At 40.9% G+C, this 20,293-nt stretch overlaps 1 protein-coding gene across 1 annotated transcript in view; it reads right to left on the minus strand.

Annotated features, from left to right (window-relative positions):
- Positions 1 to 13,368, minus strand: part of LOC139327494 (acyl-CoA (8-3)-desaturase-like) — a 28,704-nt gene extending 15,336 nt beyond the window's left edge. The window contains exons 1-4 of the mRNA XM_070957332.1: positions 13,126 to 13,368; positions 2,720 to 2,830; positions 1,081 to 1,278; positions 293 to 394 (exon numbers count right to left, since the gene is read on the minus strand). Coding sequence (XP_070813433.1) covers positions 293 to 394; positions 1,081 to 1,278; positions 2,720 to 2,830; positions 13,126 to 13,368 — 654 coding nt within the window. The remainder of the gene's footprint in view (positions 1 to 292; positions 395 to 1,080; positions 1,279 to 2,719; positions 2,831 to 13,125) is intronic.
- Positions 13,369 to 20,293: the final 6,925 nt, after the last annotated feature.

Below are 20,293 nucleotides of genomic sequence, written 5' to 3' on the forward strand. Positions count from 1 at the left end.
ATTGGCTTTTGGTTAATTTGCACATTCATCTTGTTTATTATAAGTGAAATTCCATTCTTTGTCTGCAGTTAATAATAAGATAGACAAACAAATAGTTTGATTTAACATAAGAGATCTCTTTGTATTCTTTGAGTGGGAATGGGAAAATGAGAATCCCGTTTTACACCTCTGTTATAAATAACACAACACATTTGATATTTACTCATGAAACGTTTTCATGTATATTTGCAACATTCCATATTCCTTCCCTTCAATTCTGTGGAACATTTTAAGAATAATATACCTTACTTACCTTTAAATGGCACATCACAAATTCATGAAAAAGGTGGTTCCATTTTGGATTACTGAAGACTGAAAGATGTCCCAAATCATGTTGTAGATAGCCTGCTTGAGACTAAAAGAAAAGGATGGTTCACAACAGAAGGACCACTTTTTGTGTCACTCCTGCAATTTATATCCAATAGTATTTGTAATAGCTATGCAAGAACTGCTGGGATAGATAGAATAAAGGCTCATTCATTCTAGGATTTTTTTTTTCAATCAAAGGTTCAGCCACCCAGAGAAACATTCCAAACTGGATAGGCACAAGAAAGCAATTCTACAATATAACCACAGATATCTTCCACAACCGTATCTGATATTGTGTGATAGACAGTGAGAAGACATAGTTGCTTTTTAATGCTCTAATTTTGTTCCATTGCTTCAGAATGGAAGGTTTGAGATATAGGATGACATGGCATCAGAGAACATAGAATAACAGAGTTGGAAGGGATCTTGCAGGTCTTCTAAGATAAATGGCTGCCCAGTCTCTTCCTAATAGCCTCCAATATCCTTCTTTTCTACAGAATCATTTGTTGGGCAAAACAGAAGTGGCTTTTTATGTAACTGAATTGCTTAGCCTTCTTCAACCCTTATTCCTCCAAACAATTGAATGCCATCTTCTGAAGGCCTGTGACAATTGAATCTGTGTTATTTTCCTTATAAAGAAATTATTTTAATTTGGCTGAAAGACATTCTGCTGTAGGAAGCCAATCTAATGAAAAATGCAATTTTGCCTCAAAATAAAGGCAAGAAAATTACCTGAGAAACGGTCAGCAACACTGTGGCAATAAGAAATGACGTTGTAGATATCCCAAAATACCACAACACAAACCAGCCAGCAGCATCCAGCAGTAAAATATGGAGCAAGATCAGGAAAAAGAAGAATTGGTTTGGCTTGAAGAGTCCCATCATTTTAACAGTGGACAGCAGTTCCCGAAAATCTTCTACTAATAATTTCTACGGGGAAAAAATTCAGAAAATTTGCAGACGTTTGGATTTTATGGATACAGCATAGCTAGACAATTAACATCAAGAAGTCTTGGTGGAATTGCCCTCCAAACTATCCTTTTCTTTCCAAATTTTTATAGGGGAATGAAGAGGAAAGCATGTGACCCCAAAATTTGACAAATATTCTTTTAAAAATAGTAAATGTGGAAGAAAACAAATGAAAAATTGTTGCATAAATAAACTATTTTTCTTCTTAGTAACTGCTAGACAACTTACAGCTCATGTTTGGGACACTAGAAATCAATGTCTATCTGGATTTAATAATCTTGGCAAAAAGCACTAATGGGGAAACTGACAGAGAGAGAAAGAGAGAGAGAAAGAGAGAGAGAGAGAGAGAGAGAATTATGAATTATGAATTAATGTTAATTATTATTCTGATTAAATATTAATGAAACTGCTATTGGTATCTATTTACCTACTTTAATCACTTTATACAGCTGCCCATTCAATTACTTCCATCAGGTTACATCATTAGATACCCATTGGCCAGAAATCTTACCACAGGTTATTCCCAAGCATGATCAATTCTGTTTCAGTGCTGTGCCCAGGTCTGAAACCTGACTGAAAAGGATTCAGATAAACCATTTTCTCCAGACTCTCTGAGGCTGCATTGCAACCACCTGCTTAATAATCTTGAAAGACAGGCTGGGATTGATTAAGTGGAGGCTAAAGAAGGCAGCCTAAAAGAACTTGAGCTTACTTGCCCAATCTTATTGCCCAATTGTATTTTTAAAAGTACCATGGATCTTGTCTGGCAAAATCAGATAGAAAATCATCTGATGGGACATAAAATGAGTTTGCTCTACATCCGGAGGATGAAAAGAATAAAACTGTATATATTCACTCTACATTGGACACTACCTGGATATGTCTTGTTGAGCTGACAGAAGCCTCATTTTGTGAGGTTATTTGGGTTCAGTTTGAATCTGTGGAGCCTAAAGAAACAAACAGGGTTGTCTCCACGTTATTCTCACCTGTGGATCCAAGTCCTGCTTGCTTAGTGGAAGCAGACAGAAAGATGAGAGGAGGCTGAATGTGAGTGATAGTGAAGATATCCTTTGGATATCTTTGGGAAGAATCAAGTGCAGCTTCAGGGCAATGAGGTGGAGAGTGGATGGGAATGGAGTGGCCGATACTAAGATCACTTCATAATTAAAAGTCTGCTGAAGGAAATGGACTTTTACTGTTTTTATAATTGCCAAGAGATTGTAGTGAAATACAAGGACAATGCAGAAAGACTGAGGAATACCTTTGTAAAAATATTTTCCTGGCCTAAATAGCAGATCCGTTTTAATGACAAAAGTGATCTTTGACTCAAGCCCTATAATATTTAAGGGTATGCAGTTTAGCACCATAAGCCACTATCTCAATTTTCTGTCTCCAAACTTACATTTTTACTGGGTTCAAAGCTGGGCTGATCAGGTGCCAATTCCCCAATCAAAAGAGATGCCATGTGCTTCCTTACTAGAGTCTTGTCAAGGTGAAAGGCTGTAAAAGGATCCTAAAGGCAAAACATAAAGAAAAAAAATATTATAATAAAGAACCAATTTAACGGCAACCTGGAAGAAACATGTTTAGGCTGAGTGATTATATTTGATTCTTACCTTTCTTCTCAGATGATTTATCAGCCATATGCCAGTCCCAAGCCCTCCAAAATGGGAAGTGTTAGAGAAGGCAGTGGTGAACTATCCTGCAAAAATTATCACTAAAACACTTTATGGCAATAAGTCAACATGACTCGGATTGAATACCAGGCTGGATGATAGCCTACAAGCTACTGGAGAAGGGCAAGAACTAGCTTTTAGTAGTCAGAGTTTTTATGATGTTGTTGGAGGAAAGCCTTCAGGAAGCCCATGTGGCCCATGATGAAAGAGTTACCCACAACTGTTCAATGTTATATCGAATTGGATCATAGTATGTTAAAGGCATATCCCTTGGGAAACTCAAAATTGTAAAAAGAGAAATGATTAGGGTGAATATAGACATCCTTGGTATCAGTGAGTTACACTGCACAGGGAATGGTCAGTTCAAATCAGACAAGTTTATGGGTTTTTTTCTGGAAACAATATCAAATGTAAAGGATTTGCATTCTGTGTAAGCCAACAAGCAGCTAAATGTGTTGAGAATTACATAGCATAAGCGATTGCATACTAATTCGAGTCAAGCCACTCAATATCACCATACTACAAATCTATGCTCCAACTATAGACTCAAATGATGAAATTGAACTTTTTTACCGTGAGCTTCAATGTGCTCAAGCAAATATATTATGGGCGATTTCAGTGCAAAAATAGGCCAAGGAGAAGTTTCAAGAATAGTAGGCAAATTTGGGTTAGTGGAATGCAATTAAGCTGTTGATTGCCTAGTGCAATTTTGCCAGGAAAAACATCTCAGCATAATGAACACATGGTTTATTCAACACAAGCAACATTTATATACTGTATTTTTCGGAATATAAGATGCACCTTAGTTTTTGGAAAATAAGAAAAAAAAAGTCTGCCTCTGCCTACCAGCATACATCAGTATTCATCTGGCTAGCGTCCTATCAGTGTGTGAGAGAATTGAGGGCTGTTTGGAAACTGAAACAGTATTTGCTGTGTGAACAACAAGGAGACAGCAAGGAGCCTGGGCATGGCTTAGCTCAACTGTTCTGTACTAAAGCTACATGCTGTGCTGAGCTCTGAAACTAAACTGAAACTGAAAATCCTCTCCTCTGCTTGTGTTTTGCTTGTATTTACTACCACGTTGGAAAACTTACTTTTGGTATTGTATATTTACTTCATGTTTTATATTATATATAAAGAGAAGTTATTGAATCCTGCTGAATCAATTACTTGTGTGTGCTTTCAGGATGTGATTGCTGTTGCAAACTCTGACATGTCTTTGCAGCAAATAGTGAGCAGCCAGGTCAGCTTCAGCACATTATTGTAGCCTGATTCAGCACGAGGAGCTGATTGGCGGGTGGATCGGCTTCCCGGAATACCCCCAATCAGCTGTTCCAGGCTGCAGGGATTGCCACAGACCATCACCGCTTCCGTACCTCTTTTTTTTGGCCTTGTGGGCGGGGCTACATTCGGTGTATAAGGCTACCCAAATTTTCACCCTCTTTTAGGGGGGAAAAGTGCATCTTATACTCCGAAAAATATGGTAGATGGACAGTACCAAATGGACAACATTAAAAATCAGATAGATTTAATTTTATGCCAACAACATTGGAAAAGTTCAGCTGCATCTGTTAAAACACTTCCTGGTACTGATTGTAGCTCAGACCATCAGCAATTAGTGGCTAAACTGAAGCTCAAATTTTGCAGAATGAGAAAAGGTATTCCCCCCTCCCAAAAATCAATCTGAACAAAACCTCATCTATGCATGCCATAGATGTTAAGAATAGTTTTTGAGCAGACTTCCGGTTGGCGCCGCGGGAACACAGATGGGGAAATGGCAAGCTCCGCTGAGCCCTGCCAAATCCCCTCTGCTAAGCTGCCGCCGATAGGTCTGCGGACCTCCCCTGTCTTGCAGGGACAGGGGGACAAGAAGGAATGCCTTGGGCGGCCAAGAGGAACGGGCAGGTTCCTCGGGGCCGGAGGCTTCTCCTTCACGCCGGTGGCAGCGGAACAGCAGCCATGGCGGCTGCCCTGAAACCGCGGCAACCGGGAACATGGATTGTGCTGGAGGAAGAAGATGAAGAAAGAGCAAAAATCAAGAAGCTGGGTGAGTGACACCAACCCAGGCAATATAACGTACCTATTTGGAATTATTGGAAAATAAGACCCCACAATTAAAAGCGGCTGCTGGACTGCGGGGCTTAAAGATTGAAAAGAAAAAAAATGGGTAAAAGACCCAAATTGAATTTTGTTGCAGTAAACTTAAACTGGATGATTTGGTATTAATAAATTTCTGAAATTTGACTGTGCCTTTAACTGGAGTGGAGAGGAGAAATGGATATTCCTGAGAATTAATGCCTCTAAAAGAAAATGAAGCTAATAAATATAGACAGATGGATGGCTACAAAATAGCCATGGAGTCTGCAGTGATTAAGCAGGGAAGTGGATTGAAGAGATTTCCCTTTCTGGGTGGAAAAGAAACATGTTAATTGGCTTTTTACCTTGGATTACTTGAAATTAATATTGGATATAAGAATTATGGAGATTCCTACTCTGTCCCAGATGATTTTAAGAAAGAAGAAAGAAAAAAGAAAGAAAGAACATTTTGGATTTTAACAATGGAGACTGACAAAACTAGGTGTGGCGTAGTTAACAAAGACAGGAAGCTGATGCACTACGCTTGGATCAGACATTTTAAAAGTTTTAAAGGGACATACAGAAATTCTTTACTTTGAACTGATGAACCTTGAAATAGAGCACTTTGGACAGAGAGGAAAAGGAAGAAAAGGAAGAATTAAAGTGGATAAATTTAAATGTGACTAACTGAAATGTAAAGTTTAAAAGCCTATGTATATATGATAAAGTTTAAAAGCCTAGGTATATATGATTTTTGGATAAAAACAGGAAGGGTTGTGAAATAATAAAAATAGAAAATAAGAGGTGGCTATTAAAATAGTGGATGATATCAAGGGGATAAAAATAATAAAGAAGAATATATTTTGAGGCAGGAAAATTTTAAGAAAATGTACTGTTTGATGTAATATGTTTTAATTTTAATTTGCAAACAAATGTTAAACCGATGAATAAGGATTGATTGAAGAAAATACAAGATACACAGATGCTAGTGATTAGTCTTGAATTAAGGTAAAACAAGTTGTAAATGATGACTATTATGAAATATACTGAGATTTAAATTGAAAGAGCAGGATGGAAAAATGATATAAATCAGATAATTATATTACAATTAAAATGTGTGGGATAGATACCAACTAGATAAGAGTTTGAGACTCGGTGGAAATACGTTGGAAATTAATTCAAAATGCTGGAAACAGCCAAACAAATAGGAGGAGAGTTGGAGGAGACTATGCTGGTAATCAGCCAAACAATGGAGGGAGTCAAGGAGGAGACTATGCTGGAAATCAGCCCACAAAATGCTGGAAACAGCCAAACAAATAGGAGGAGAGTTGGAGGAGATTGAGGAACTATTCTAAAATCAACTAAATAGTTGGTGTTTTGGAGGGGATCAAGCTGAGAATTAATCAAATAGAACAAGCTGGAAGATAGTTAAATATTAGAGGGAGATATAGTGGAAAATATATTAGAAATTGGAGTAAATAAAATATGCCTTTGAGAGAAATCTGTGTAATATGTAAACTGGGAGGAAAAAAAAACTAAGGTAAACTGATTTGAGGATAAGGGTCAAAGGATTAAAATTAGATAAAATGTTGTTTTATAAAATATTATAAAAATGGAGTGGTATTGAATTGAAACTAAGAATAAATGGTGATAAAATCGTAAGGTAAACACTTAACAAGAGGTTAGAATATTGTAAAAATTATTTTGATATGACTTGTATAAGATATAAGGTAAAGAAGAATAAAGATATGTTTAGAATTGTTATGCAGATGTAAAAATGAGTGAAAGTGAATTTGAAACTAATTTTGGATAGATATAATGGATTTATATAGATGAAAATGTTAAATTTGAGGTAAAATTGGTTTTTTCTTAAGTTTTGAATTTCTTTTTTATCTTCTTTTTTTTCTTTTTTTGTTTATTTATAAAAGATGTAATGGAAATTGTGAATTGAGCTTGTGAAAGGAATGTAAGCGTGGTAACCATCTATGACAGGATCGAGATTTTTGCTCTTGAAAGTTATGTTTTTATGTTTAAATTTGAAAAAATAAATAAAAAATATTTACAAAAAAAAAAGAATAGTTTTGAATCACTGAATATAGAAGGGAAAGATCCAAATGAACAGTGGTGAGAGATCATTGAAATTGATGGAAAGTATGTGTCATGCCAAAATCCAAAGAGAACAACAAGTGCCTGATGACACCATCAAAATAGCTGGTCAGAGAAGGGCAGCCAAAGACAAAGGTAATAAGGGTGAAATTAAAAAGCTGAATGCAATTTTCCAACATGAAGCCAGGAGAGACAAAAGTAGACAGCGGGAGGATTAGTGTCAATATCTGGAAGAAGGTAACAGGAAGGGACGTAGCAAGGTCATGTTTGCCATAGTGAAAATGATGTGATCCAGCTTTTCAGCACAGCAAGGATCACAACAGGAATGTACTAAGTAACCAGCAGAAGATCAAGAACAGATGGAAATAATATAAAGAATGACTCTACAGAAGTCTGACTTACCATCAAGATGATAATGATGACAGCCTAATTAATAATTAATGAAGCATCTTGAAAAAAGAAGTAGAATGGCCCATGGAGAAATTGCCAAACTGGAAAGTCTTGGTTATTGATGAATCTGTGGAATTACTAAGACCAGTGCCAGTTAACATCTTCACTGCCTTGGGTCAAGAGATATAGACTATTTGTTAATGGCCTCGGGACTGGAAAAATATGCTTTTAATCCCACTGGTAAAGAAAAGTGATGCCAGCAACTGCTCCAACTATTGCAAGATTGCATTGATTTCTCATGCAAGCAAACTTCTGTTAAAGATCATTAAACAGAAGCTACAGAATATCATCAATCAAGAGCTACCTGATGTACAAGCTGGCTTCGGAAAGGGGTGCGTCACTCGAGATCACATTGCAGATCAATATTAGATGGGTTATGGAAAAAGCACATGACTGTCAAAAGGATTTATATATGTGTTTTATTAAGGAAATTGGACTGTGTAGCACACAATAAGCTATGAGAGGCTTTGTGTGACCTTGGTGTCCCAACCCACCTGATCTGATTTATCAGATCATTGTACACTGATCAGGATGCAACAATGAGAAGTCTGTGGTGCCACAGATTGGTTCAGCATCAGTAACGGAGTTAGACAGGGAAGTATTTTATGACAAATTTTTGTTCAATCTGAAGTAATCATGTGAAAATTAGACCAGGAATTGCCTGATGTTGGAGTGAAGATTGAGGGGAAAACCATAAATAATTAGAGATACGCAGATGATACAACACGATTGGCTGAAAATAAGGAAGACCTGGAAAAAATCATCTGGAAAATCAGGATAAAGGTAAAACAAGTAGGATTGGATCTTAACATCAGGAAAACAAAGATAATGACAACAGCTACAGATGAATATGAGATGTTTAAAATCAACAAGGAGGAAATTGAATTAATTCGAGAATTATATGCTCCTTAGATCAAAAATTGTTCACGTTGGCAGTTCTGCTCCTGAAATCAAACACAGACTAACCTTAGACCACAGTGTGATGGTTAACATGAATAAGATCTAGAAAAGCATAAAAATTGATATAAATACAAAAAGCAGGCTAGTTAGAGCAATAGTTTTCCCTATAAAGATGTATGAATTTGAGAGTTGGACACTAAAAATGGCTCATAGAAGAATTGATGCCTTTGAACTGTGGTGCTGGCATAAATAATTGCGTATACCATGGGCAGTCTGAGCAACCAACAGAGAGATTGTGAATCGTATAAAACCAGACACATCATTAGAAGCCAAAATCACAAGACTATGTCTGATTTACTTTGGTCATGTCATGCATGCAAATTTATTTGAAAAGTCAATGATGTTAGGAATAGTTAGTGGAACAAGAAGAAAGGGGCAAGCAAAAAACAAGCTGGTTTGATACCATCAAAGCTGATACAAAGAAGAACATTCAATAATTGAAAGAAGCTGTGCTTGATAGGGTAGCATGGAGAGCATTTGCTAAGAGTCGGACATGACGGAATGGTTAAAATAATAACAAGTCATTGTCTATACCTGTGATGGCGAACCTATGGTACCCGTGGCCGAGGTAGCATGCAGAGCCATCTTTCCAGGCACGTGAGCTGTCGCCCAACTCACCTGAAGCCGCGCATGTGCGCGTGTCCCAGATGGTGCTTGGGTCTCTGGTGCACATGTGCCCAATTCCAGAGACCCAGTTGGTCTTCAGAGCTCTCTTGTGCATGCAGTGCATGGGGAGCCACACAAAAGCCATGAGCATGCACATATGGTGCAATTGCACATGCAGTACATGGGGAGAGCCACACAAAAGCCGCGTCATGCGCAGAGGGTGCGATTCAGTAGTGGTATTCATCCAGTTCTGTCCGGATCACAGGAACCAGTAGCTGCAACTGCGGAAGGCTCCGCCCACCTGCCTGGACGTAATGCATGACTGTTGTTCATGCACAGAAGGCCATGTGCATGCACAGAGGTGGCGCATGCTGACATTTGCGAACCAGCTTGTCCAGTCTTTGTTTTGTCAGGAATAAATCCTTGAGAGTGCCTTAGTCAGAGTATTTTGTTTAAAAAATGAATAAATGAAGTTACCTCGCCTGTTCGTGAAACGTTCAGGAGCTAAATGGCAATCTCAGAGAGCAAATCACTGCCAAAATCTAAAACCTGAGCTACAAGTATTTTCTATTATTTCAATGAATAAAAATGTATAAATAAGCAAAAAAAAAACCCTTTAACTTCATTACAGCACTTCAACAACTTTATTTGCTCTAAGATGGGGAAAAAGGGCACGTGCTGGTCAGAGACACAATTTAACTCAGAGCTCCCCAAAGTGATCAGTTCTGATCCACAAGTATTGATGAAATTATCCAAGGGGTCATTGTTATTATTGGTAGTAATATGAGTTAGAATACCGTGTTTTCCCGAAAATAATACATGTCCGGGATAATAAGCCCAATTGGGCTTTTGAGCGCACATGCTACAATAAGCCTCCTCGAATATAAGCCCCAGCCCCCCAAATACTTATACACATGCGCAGCTGCTGCGTAAAGAGCATGAGGAGAAGAGGCAACACAGGTGGGGGAGGCGAACGGTGGGGGAACATGCCCCAGGCGCACCTGCCATCCACCAGGAACGGCCTTGTGCGCTCTTCTCTTAGTGGCAGCCGCAAACAAACTCCTGCCAGCCCTCGCCCTGTCGACCTCGGGGGAGGGGTACAGGCACCAGAGCTCCGAGCAGTGGCCGGTGCGGGCTATCCGCGCAGCCATGAAGTGGGATCGGCGTGGCCGCTTCTTGCCCGCAGCATTGTCAGCGAGGATCAGGTCAGAGCCGCTGCCGCCCGAGATCAGCAGGCCAGATTCGGTGAGCCGGACGCGCTGCTGCCACTGGGGAGAGGAGAGAGAGGAGGCGCTGCGAGAGAGCCCATTTCTGACGTTCTTCTCCTCCTGCGCGACAGCAGCATGTTCAGCTCCCCGAACCAGGTTTGCCGATCTCGGCCTGCGAGGGGGAGTGGCAGGTGGGGAGGCGGAGAAGCGAGAATTCTGTCGCTCGCCCAAACTCCAGATCTCCTGTTTGCCCTGCAGGCTCTTCAAGAGGAAGGCGATCGAGCCAGTCTGTGGCTTTTGCGATCCAAGCCAGCGCTTCTTCTCCTGCTCCCCTTTCCTCCCCCTCCCCGGCTGCCAACTAAGGAGCCTGGCTGGACTGGGCTGGGTTGGGCTGGCATGGCCGCTCTCAAAGCAGCTAAGGGGGCCGGGGTGAGGGTCTCTGCCCTGAGGGTCGCCCGGCCAGCCTTGCCGAAGTTCTCCCGAGCACCCCCCCCCAGCCAGGGATGAGGTGGGATGGGGGTTAGTTACAACTCCTAGTGCCGAAGCAGAGAACAAAAGGGTGACCGGGAAGAGTTTAAAAGAGAGAATCCAAGGTGCTGGTTCTCCAGTTACACAGAAGGTTCATCCTTATTTCATAATATTTTGGGGCCACCAAATCATCCCTGAAGAAGTTCCTTCTGCTTCTCCACTGGAAGCAGCAGCACCAGTTTTCCAGTAGAGATCAGAATGGTCATATTTGGAAGGATGAAGAAAACGGAATTGTTCCAGAGAGCATTCTATTCTGACTTAACCATATTTTATTTGTTTTTTTTTTAATAAAAGTTTGGCTTATCTGGTGTGTGTGTGTGTGTGTGTGTGTGTGTGTGTGAGAGAGAGAGAGAGAGAGAGAGAGAGAGAGAGAGAGAAAGAGAGAGAGAGAGAGAGAGAGAGAGAGAGAGAGAGAGAGAGAGAGAGAGAGAAGGGTTTACGGTTTATACATGTAAACTCTCAAGAATTTTACTTGGATAGTGACATGATACAATTGGAATCAATCAATCTGTTTGGCCTGGAAGTTCAGTTTCTGTCTGTTCCTTTCAGTGAAACTAGATTCTTTAACCTGATCTTCTGAATTGAAGTAAATATCCGCTTCTCTGAAAACCCTGAGCCAAAAGAGGAGTTGAGAAAATGTTTTTCTTTTATCTTTTTTCATACTTGTTATCTCTTTACCACCTTTATTGAACAATTAATATACAGGGTTTCCCCCCCTGGAATATATTATTTTAGAACTAATTGATATGCTTTGGTCATATCCACTGGTCACTCCTTTCAGGTTAGATATTATTATAGGGATCATCCAATGCAGATGAAAACCCTACATAGAAAAAGAGATGCCAAATGTTCAAGCTGGCTTTAGAAAAGGCTGAGGAATATGAAATATAACTGATGCATAATAGATAATTGAGAAATACTAAAAAGTTAACATGTGTTTCATTTATCATAGAATGACTTTTAATTTTGTCAATCAGATCAAGGTTGAATAAGCTTACAAAAATGGGAATCCCAGAGCATTTTACTGTTCTTATGAGAGAAGCTTGCATACTGGTCAAGGTAAGGCTCAACATGAACAGAACAGGCTGGCTCCAAAGGAGTGCAACAAGGCTATATACTCTCCCCTTATTTATACAACCTGTATGCTGAATATATATTAAGAGAAGCTGATTTGGACGAAGTTGTGTGTGGTTGTAGAAATTGGAGGCACAAACATCAATAATCTGGGCTAAGCTGATGATTCTGTTCTAATAGCTGAAAATGCAGAGGATCTGCAAGCTCTAATAAAAAAAGCCAAGGAGTACAATGGGAAAAAATGAGACTAAAATACAATATAAAGAAGACCAAATGAAGGACAACAGATAGAAGAGCCAGCCTTAGAACTGATAATGAAGATAGTGAAGTGTTAGACACTTTCTGCCTTTTAGGAACAACCATCAACAGTACAGAAACAAGTGATCAAGAAATATACCACACAACACTTAGTAGAGTAGCCATGAAGGTCTTGGAAAAGATACTCAAATGCTACGATATGTCTATATCTATAAACAGCAGAATTGTGCAATACCGGCCATGGTACTCCCTGTGGTACTTTATGGAAATGAAAGTTGAAGAAGCAGAAGAGTATTGATGGTTTTGAACGTTGGTGTTGGAGAAGACTCCTGAGAATACCATGGCCAGCCAAGAAAACAAACCAATGGATCATTGGACAACTAAACCCAGAGTTCTCACTTCAGGACAAATAACCAGGCTAAAGTTATCCTGCTCTGAACACATTGTGCAGATCCTGCTCTCTGGAGAAAGTTCTAATGCTGGGAAAGGTGGAAGACAAAAATATGACCAGCAGCAATCTTCTAGTTACGTTGGAAGATCCGAAGCATCAGGTTAGGGACAGAATGTCATGGAGAAAATCTGTGATTAGATTAGATTGAATTAGAGTATGTTAGAAAAAAAGGAATTGGGCGGGGGGGGGGGGAAGTTTGTTTCCAAAAAGAAAGGAAGAAATCCATGTCTGGCATCATAGATGGATTTACCCTTACACATATCTTAGTGCAGCCTAAATGAAATAAGCTAAAAACAGAAGAGGTGGCAACAGCAAGAAAAAGGAATCCAGCTTTGACATGAAGAGTGAAAGATTCGTGGTTGCAAGGAACTGGAAACAGCGGAGTCTTCGTCTCTCCACCTGCCGCGCGTCTTACCGTGGCGTCCTGCCCTGCGTAGCAGCACATGGTCCGAGAGCCCCCCGGGTGCCTCTTGTGGAACCGGCTGATGTCATAGACTTTCCTGTCAATCACCAGCCAGCGCTCCCGTGGCAAGTCTCCCTGGCCAGAGCGCAGCCCGATCTCTTCCCAGGTAAACCACCGCGAAGGACCGGACTGATCGGTCGCGGGATTAGTTTCCCTCCTCCGCCTGATCCCAGTTTCTCCTTGCTGGGAAGCCATCTCCCCCAGACTGAGGTTTCGGGGAACTTGGCACTGTCCTTTTCAGCACCATCGGGAGGGCGGACTGGGCGGGTCCTGGCGAGGGAGTTCCCCCCACCCCCTTTTCCATCTCCGATTGGCCAAGAGCGTCATTGACGCTGCTCCCCTGGAGAACAAACGCGGAGAGGGAAGCACCGAAAGCGCCAACTCGGCTGAGCCTGGGATGTTCAGCTTTTCAAGTACGAAAGAGGAGTTGGAGGCTGGCAGCGTTTTTGCAGTAAGCGGAGCAAACTCCTTTTCTTGGTTCCATAAAAATCCTATTTCTTCGCAAGCAAAACGATAAGAATGAAGGACCCTGAGGTTGATTTCGTGCAGGGCAAGCAAATTGGCAAACAAGTTTCGGAGTCTCTCTGTGGAGGCTCTATTCTGACTGGTTTCACTAAGAAGCAAGATCTCCCCACTTCTTCAGCCCCGCAGTCACGGGAGGCAGTTCGATCACAGATCGATCTGCGATCCTGTCGGAAGTTAAGCTCTTCCTGAATGTCATCAGGACATAAATGTTATTTATTTTTCATGTTATCGCCACAGACGGACGATGCGCGCACTACTTCCTAGAAAAGTGAAAAGTCTGGGACGGAGAAGAGTGAAAGAAATAATCCCGCGATCCTGATCCGGTGTGTTTGTGTCTGTGTTTGTGTGTGTGTAAAGCTTGAGTTCCCCAAATGATAGTGATGGGACCGAAATCAGTTTTGCCAGTATTTGTTCATTTTGGCGAATAGGCTGAGTTGTGATTCAAAAAATTCGGAGTTGGTTTTTCTCTTTACTCCTCCTCTCCATCCCTGGAATGCCACCGGTTGAGAATTTCTACCTGCTGCACAAAAAGGAGACTGGCACAATCCGAAACAGCTTTTCATTTGTCAAAACATCACAGCGATAAATCTCACGTCCTACTGGTATTGTTCGCCTGTCATGGGGGATTGACAGGAATGGATCAGTAATAAATGGATTGAATTTAATAGCTTTATACATTCCAAACAGATTTTTAATTACATTGTACAAAGAAGATATAATGCTTTTTTTTTGTGCCATTCAGTGTTGGATCCTGGTGACTGACTGGACAAATTTTATTGGCAATATTTCAGAAATGATTTCCCATTGCTTTTTTCCCAGCACTGGGATAGAGTGACTGTCCCAAGGTTACTCAGCTGGCTTTGCATCTCAGGCAGAAATAGAACTGAAACTCTCCTGGTTTCTAGTCTGGTGTCTTCACTGTTATACCAAACTGGCTCTACACCAAAAGGTGCCTTAACTATTACACCAAATTTACACCAAACTATTCATAGTGAATTGCTTACACTATGAAATAATCTCAGTTGAAAAAAAAATAGCATTTGTTAGTTATTTGAAAAGGATAAAGTAGGCTATCTATAGCATTATTAGTTTGGATCAATTCAGTTTGGATAAAACACTTTTAAAAACATTCACAGAAGTGCAAAAATACCTTAGAGTGGAGTGGTTTTTTTGTTTTTTTGTTTTGGTTATTCTACTTGAGAATTAAATATTTGATATATAGGATGTTGAAGAATGTTGATTCAATTAGTTATGTACAGAATGTCTGGAATAATAAGCTTGAATATTTTATCTTGGTAAATCAAAGGAAAGTCACTTAAATATGTGAAATTTGTTCCCTGTGTTCGTCAAATGAAATCAATACAATTAAATTTTTCAATGTTTCATGTATGCTGGACATCTTAGAAAATACTTTATATAGAAGGTTATAATTGTCCTGCAGTTGGAGATGCAACTAAGAAGTTAAAAGATTATCCCATATGGTTTATTTATTTATTTATTTATTTATTTATTTATTTATTTATTTATTTATTTATAATTTAATTTATATACCGCCCTCCTCCCGAAGGACTTGGGGCAGTGTACAGCCAATTAAAAACACAAAATACAACAACAGTTTTAAAATAAATTAAAAGTATTACATAATTTCAGCCAGAATTTAAAACCCAAAATTTAAAACACCAATTTAAAAATCATTTACATAGACAGTCCTGCCTGGCAGGGACTTAAGGGCACAGCGAAACACACGGAGGTCGGAGATCTTGCGTATTTCCGGGGGCAGTTCGTTCCACAGGGCAGGAGTTCCCACAGAGAAGGCCCTTCCCCTGGGTGTCGCCAGCTGGCATAACTTGGCCGATGGCACCCTGAGGAGTCCCTCTCTGTGGGAGCAAATTGCCAGTGTGAGGCTACTGGTGGCAGAAGTCGGTCTCGAAGGTATCCAGGTCCTGAGCCATGGAGCGCTTTAAAGGTGGTAACCAACACCTTGAATCGCACCTGGAAGACCACTGGGAGCCAGTACAGCTCATGCAGGAGAGGTGTCACATGGGCGCAACAAGTCGTGCCCATAACCACCCGCGCGGCCGCATTCTGGACCAGCTGGAGCTTCCGAGTGCTCTTCAAGGGGAGCCCTATGTAGAGAGCATTACAGTAGTCCAGCCGGGAGGTGACAAGGGCGTGAGTGATCATGCATAAGGCGTCCAGGTCCAAAAAGGGCCGCGACTGGTGGATCAGGCGAACCTGATAGAAAGCCCCGCTGGCCATGGCTGTCATATGTTCTTTTAAAGACAGCCGTGCATCCAGGAGGACACCCAGATTGTGAGCCCTCTCTGTGGGGGGGTAAAGATTCACCCCCAATAGTCAGCAATGGCACCAGCTGACTATATCGGGATTCCGGAAGCCACAGCCACTCGGTCTTGGAAGGGTTGAGTCTGAGCCTATTTCTCCCCATCCAGACCCGCACGGCCTCCAGGCAGCGGGACATCACATCAAGGGCATCATTGGGGTGGTCTGGGGTGGAGATGTACAGCTGAGTGTCATCAGCGTACTGATGGACTCTCACCCCAAAACCACGGATGATCTCACCCAGTGACTTCACATAAATGTTGAACAGAAGGGGCAAGAGGACCGACCCTTGCGGCACCCCCCACGCGAGGCACCTCGAGGTCAACCTCTGCCACCCCTGCCAACACAAACTGTGAATGGTTGGAGAGGAAGGAGGAGAACCACCGTAACATGATGCCTCCTATTCCTAACCCCCTCAACTGCTGCAACATGATACCATGGTCGATGGTATCAAAAGCCAATAGGACCAAGGATCTAATAGGACCAAGACAGAGGAGCAACCCCTGTCCCGAGCCCTCCAGAGATCATCCACCAATGCGACCAATGCCGTTTCTGTGCTGTACCCCTGCCTGAAGCCCGACTGGTACTGGTCCAGATAGATAGCTTCATCCAGGTACCGGGGAAGTTGTCATGCACCACACTCTCAACAACCTTTGCCACAAAGCGAAGGTTGGAGACCGGATGGTAGTTAGCTAATATAGCCAGGTCCAGGGATGGCTTCTTGAGGAGGGGCCTCACCACTGCCTCTTTCAAGGTGGCGGGAAAGGTGCCCTCACTCAGAGAAGCATTTATAATCCCCTGGAGCCAGCCTCGTGTGACCTCCCGGGAGGCCAGTACCAACCAGGAGGGACACAGGTCCAATAAACATGTGGCAGCACTAATCCTCCCCAGAATCCTGTCCATGTCCTCGGGAGCCACAGGATCAAACTCTTCCCAGATAATATTCTCAAGACCTACCCCCGTCTCCTCCCCTGTACTTACCCAGTCAGAGTCCAAGCCTTCCAAAATCTGAGCGACTTTATCATGCAGGAATTGCACAAAATCCTCAGCTCGACCCTGCAAGGGATCTTCCCGCACTCCCCCCTGAAGAAGGGAGTGGGTCACCCTGAACAGAGCAGCTGGGCGGTTTTCTGCAGATGCAATAAGAGCGGAAAAATAATTAAATTTTGCCGCTTTTATCGCCACTAGGTAGGTCTTGATATAAGACCTCACCAGTGTTCGGTCAGAATCGGATTGACTAGTCCTCCAAATGCTCTCTAGGCATCTTTTCCAATGCTTCATCTCTCTCAGCTACTCGGAGAACCAAGGTGCCAATTGAGATCAGCATCAGGTCAGAGGCCATAATAATATGTCAACACCAGAGTTATATTATTTAAAATACAATTTGCCTGCCCATGCCTTTATATTTATATTTTATATTTATTTGAATTTTCTGTTTACCATGCAACTATCCTTAAGAAATTATTTGCCTTTTCATTAAAATAACAACACAGAACAACATTAACAAAGTTACCGTACTTTTCGGAGTATAAGACTCACCTTTTTCCCCCCTAAAAGGGGGTGAAAATTTAGGTGCGTCTTATACACCGAATGTAGCACTGCCCACCCACTGGCCCCCACCCTTTGGCCTCTGTCTCGTAGCAGTTACCTCCTTGCAAACAAACAGCAAGAAAAATCAGCTTCTTTCAGCTTCAGCACAGCCTAATTAGCACAAGGTGATTGGATCAGCCTCCAGACTCTCAGCTGATTTGCTGTCAGCTGTTTTGCAGGGCTCTGCTGCTTGCTGCAAAGAGGTAAATTGCTGGAGCAGATTTTTTTTCTCCTTGTGCTAATCAAACTATGTTGAAAGCAAAACTGAAAGTAAAGCAGGCTGTTTGCTGTTTGCTGCCACAAGGCAAAATTGCTCAGAGGCAGAGGGAGATTTCTTTTTCTTCTTTTCCTCTCTCAAAAAAGTAGGTGTCTTATACTCTGGTGCATCTTATACTCCAAAAAATACGGTAATTATATATCAGCAGTTAGCAATAGTTAAAAATAATCTGCAAGATCATTTATAAATATGAAACAGTGGATTTAGCACATCTAATCCATTAAGATTTTAAAGATGCAATCAAAAGATTGCTGTGTACTTAAAATATTAAAATAACAAGCTTATAAGTGTATACATGAAAAATAATGAAAGGTGTCCACTAGAGAGGCACTTTCAAATCTGAACAATAGGAAAGAAGGTATAAGTAATAAATAAAGAATTCAAAGCAAGACATATGCTTCAAAGAATGTGGGAAAATATACCCCACTCCTGCTAATATTTACTTGGCCTGTTATTTAGTTGCCTGGCCTGTTGCATAATTCATACATGTTCATACACATTCAATTGTATCACAAACTCCATCTCTCACATAACAATCTTGTACAAGCCTATTGCAAAGTAAGCCACAATAAGCTTAATAGTGGGTGTTCTTCCAACTTTTCAAGGTCAGTGAACACATGTGAACACTTTCAAAGTGTCATGAGCAGCATCACAAAGCAAATCTTATAGTAAAGATGAACAATACGGCAAGAAACTGAATATAAGGCATTTTGGAATGAAGTACCAAAGCATTTCTGATCCTATGAAATCACTATATTTTTCATTTTTTCAAGTTTACTTCCTGGCTGCTCTCTAATGTTCTTATATACTGACATCTCTTTTGTAAACAGACGTACCTAGATCCTTGCCCAGTCTTCTCCCCCAAATAGCACTCTATAGAAAGCCTTAATGCAGGTAAAGTCAATGTGCATTCTCTCAACCTGTCTTATATGTCTCTGATATTATGCAGCAGAAATTTGATTGTAACCCACCTAACAATAACTGCACTATTTATTGCTTTTCAGGGAGAAAACAACAACATTGGATAGGCTTAACCAAGCATAAGCAACTGCCCCCTGCCTCAAATACAATTGAAAAATGTTTAATAAATTAGAATATCTTCACATCACTGCTGTCACACAGTACTCTCTTGGCCTTTGAAAAAATGTTTGAATGCACTCTCCACCTGCCAACCCAGTATTCCTATCTGTAGATCCCCTATAGCAACATTGGTTCCCCCCATTTATGTTTACCTTGGTCTCTTCATTTTATTTTATTCTCCCTCACCATTAGAAGTCCCCCACCACCAAGCACATGGATACTTTTTCTTCCTTTTATTCCTTACAATATAACTATAACTATTTCAAAGCAAAGAACAGAGAAGAAATCTCCAACCACACATCATCTTTATCCTTGTGATTCTACACATCACCCAGAAGAATTAGAACTTGACCACCATGCAATTATGACTTGACTACGGATATTTTTCTCTTTATTCCCCAGCTGTAGCCCAGGACTGAGATAGTTTTAAGCACCAATAGAAGAGAATATTTGTAGCTCAGAGTTGAACTATGGGGTCCTTCGTCCTCTCTAACTTGGTTGGGTTTTTTTGCAGACATTTCATTACTCAATTAGGTAACATCATCAGTGCTAGAAGGGAATTAATGTTCTCTTTGTTTATATACAGGCGGTTTGCCCTTTCAGAGTTGGTGGCAGTGATGTTGGTAGTTCCTTGACTAGGCTGTTATTTACTATTTGTCTGAGTCGATAGTTCATTGATTGGGGCATTGTTTGCTGTTTGATAATAGTATTAATCTGTTTATCTGAATGTTTTTTTTTTATTGCAAAAGTTTTACAATTACATTTTCACCCCATTTCCCCCCCCAACCCGCCCCAACCTCCCCAACCTCCCTAACCCTCCCAACCCCCCCTAGCCCTCCCCAACCCCCCCTAACCCACCCCTCCCCCCGGACTTCCACAGAGTATAATCCAATCAAAATCCCCTTTTTATAAATAATAATAATAATAATAATAATAATAATAATAATAATAATAATAATAATAATAATAATAATTTTATTTCTATACCGCCCTTCTCCCGAAGGACTCAGGGCGGTGTACAGCCAGTTTAAAAACACAAGACACAACAATAATTAAAAATTAAAATAATTAAATAGATTTGGCTGATTTAAAAACTCTAAAAATTAAAATAACCCAATTTAAAATTATTATATTGACAGCCCTGCCTGGCGGAACAACAAGGTCTTCAATGCGCAGCGGAACACACGGAGGTCGGAGATCTTGCGTATTTCCGGGGGCAGTTCATTCCACAGGGCTGGGGCTCCCACAGAGAAGGCCCTCCCCCTGGGTGTCGCCAGCCGATATAACTTGGCTGATGGCACCCTGAGG

The sequence above is a fragment of the Pituophis catenifer genome, unplaced genomic scaffold (assembly GCF_029215685.1).
Source record: "Pituophis catenifer annectens isolate HBS135680 unplaced genomic scaffold, rPitCat1.0.hap2 SCAF_1, whole genome shotgun sequence".
Lineage (NCBI taxonomy): Eukaryota > Metazoa > Chordata > Lepidosauria > Squamata > Colubridae > Pituophis > Pituophis catenifer.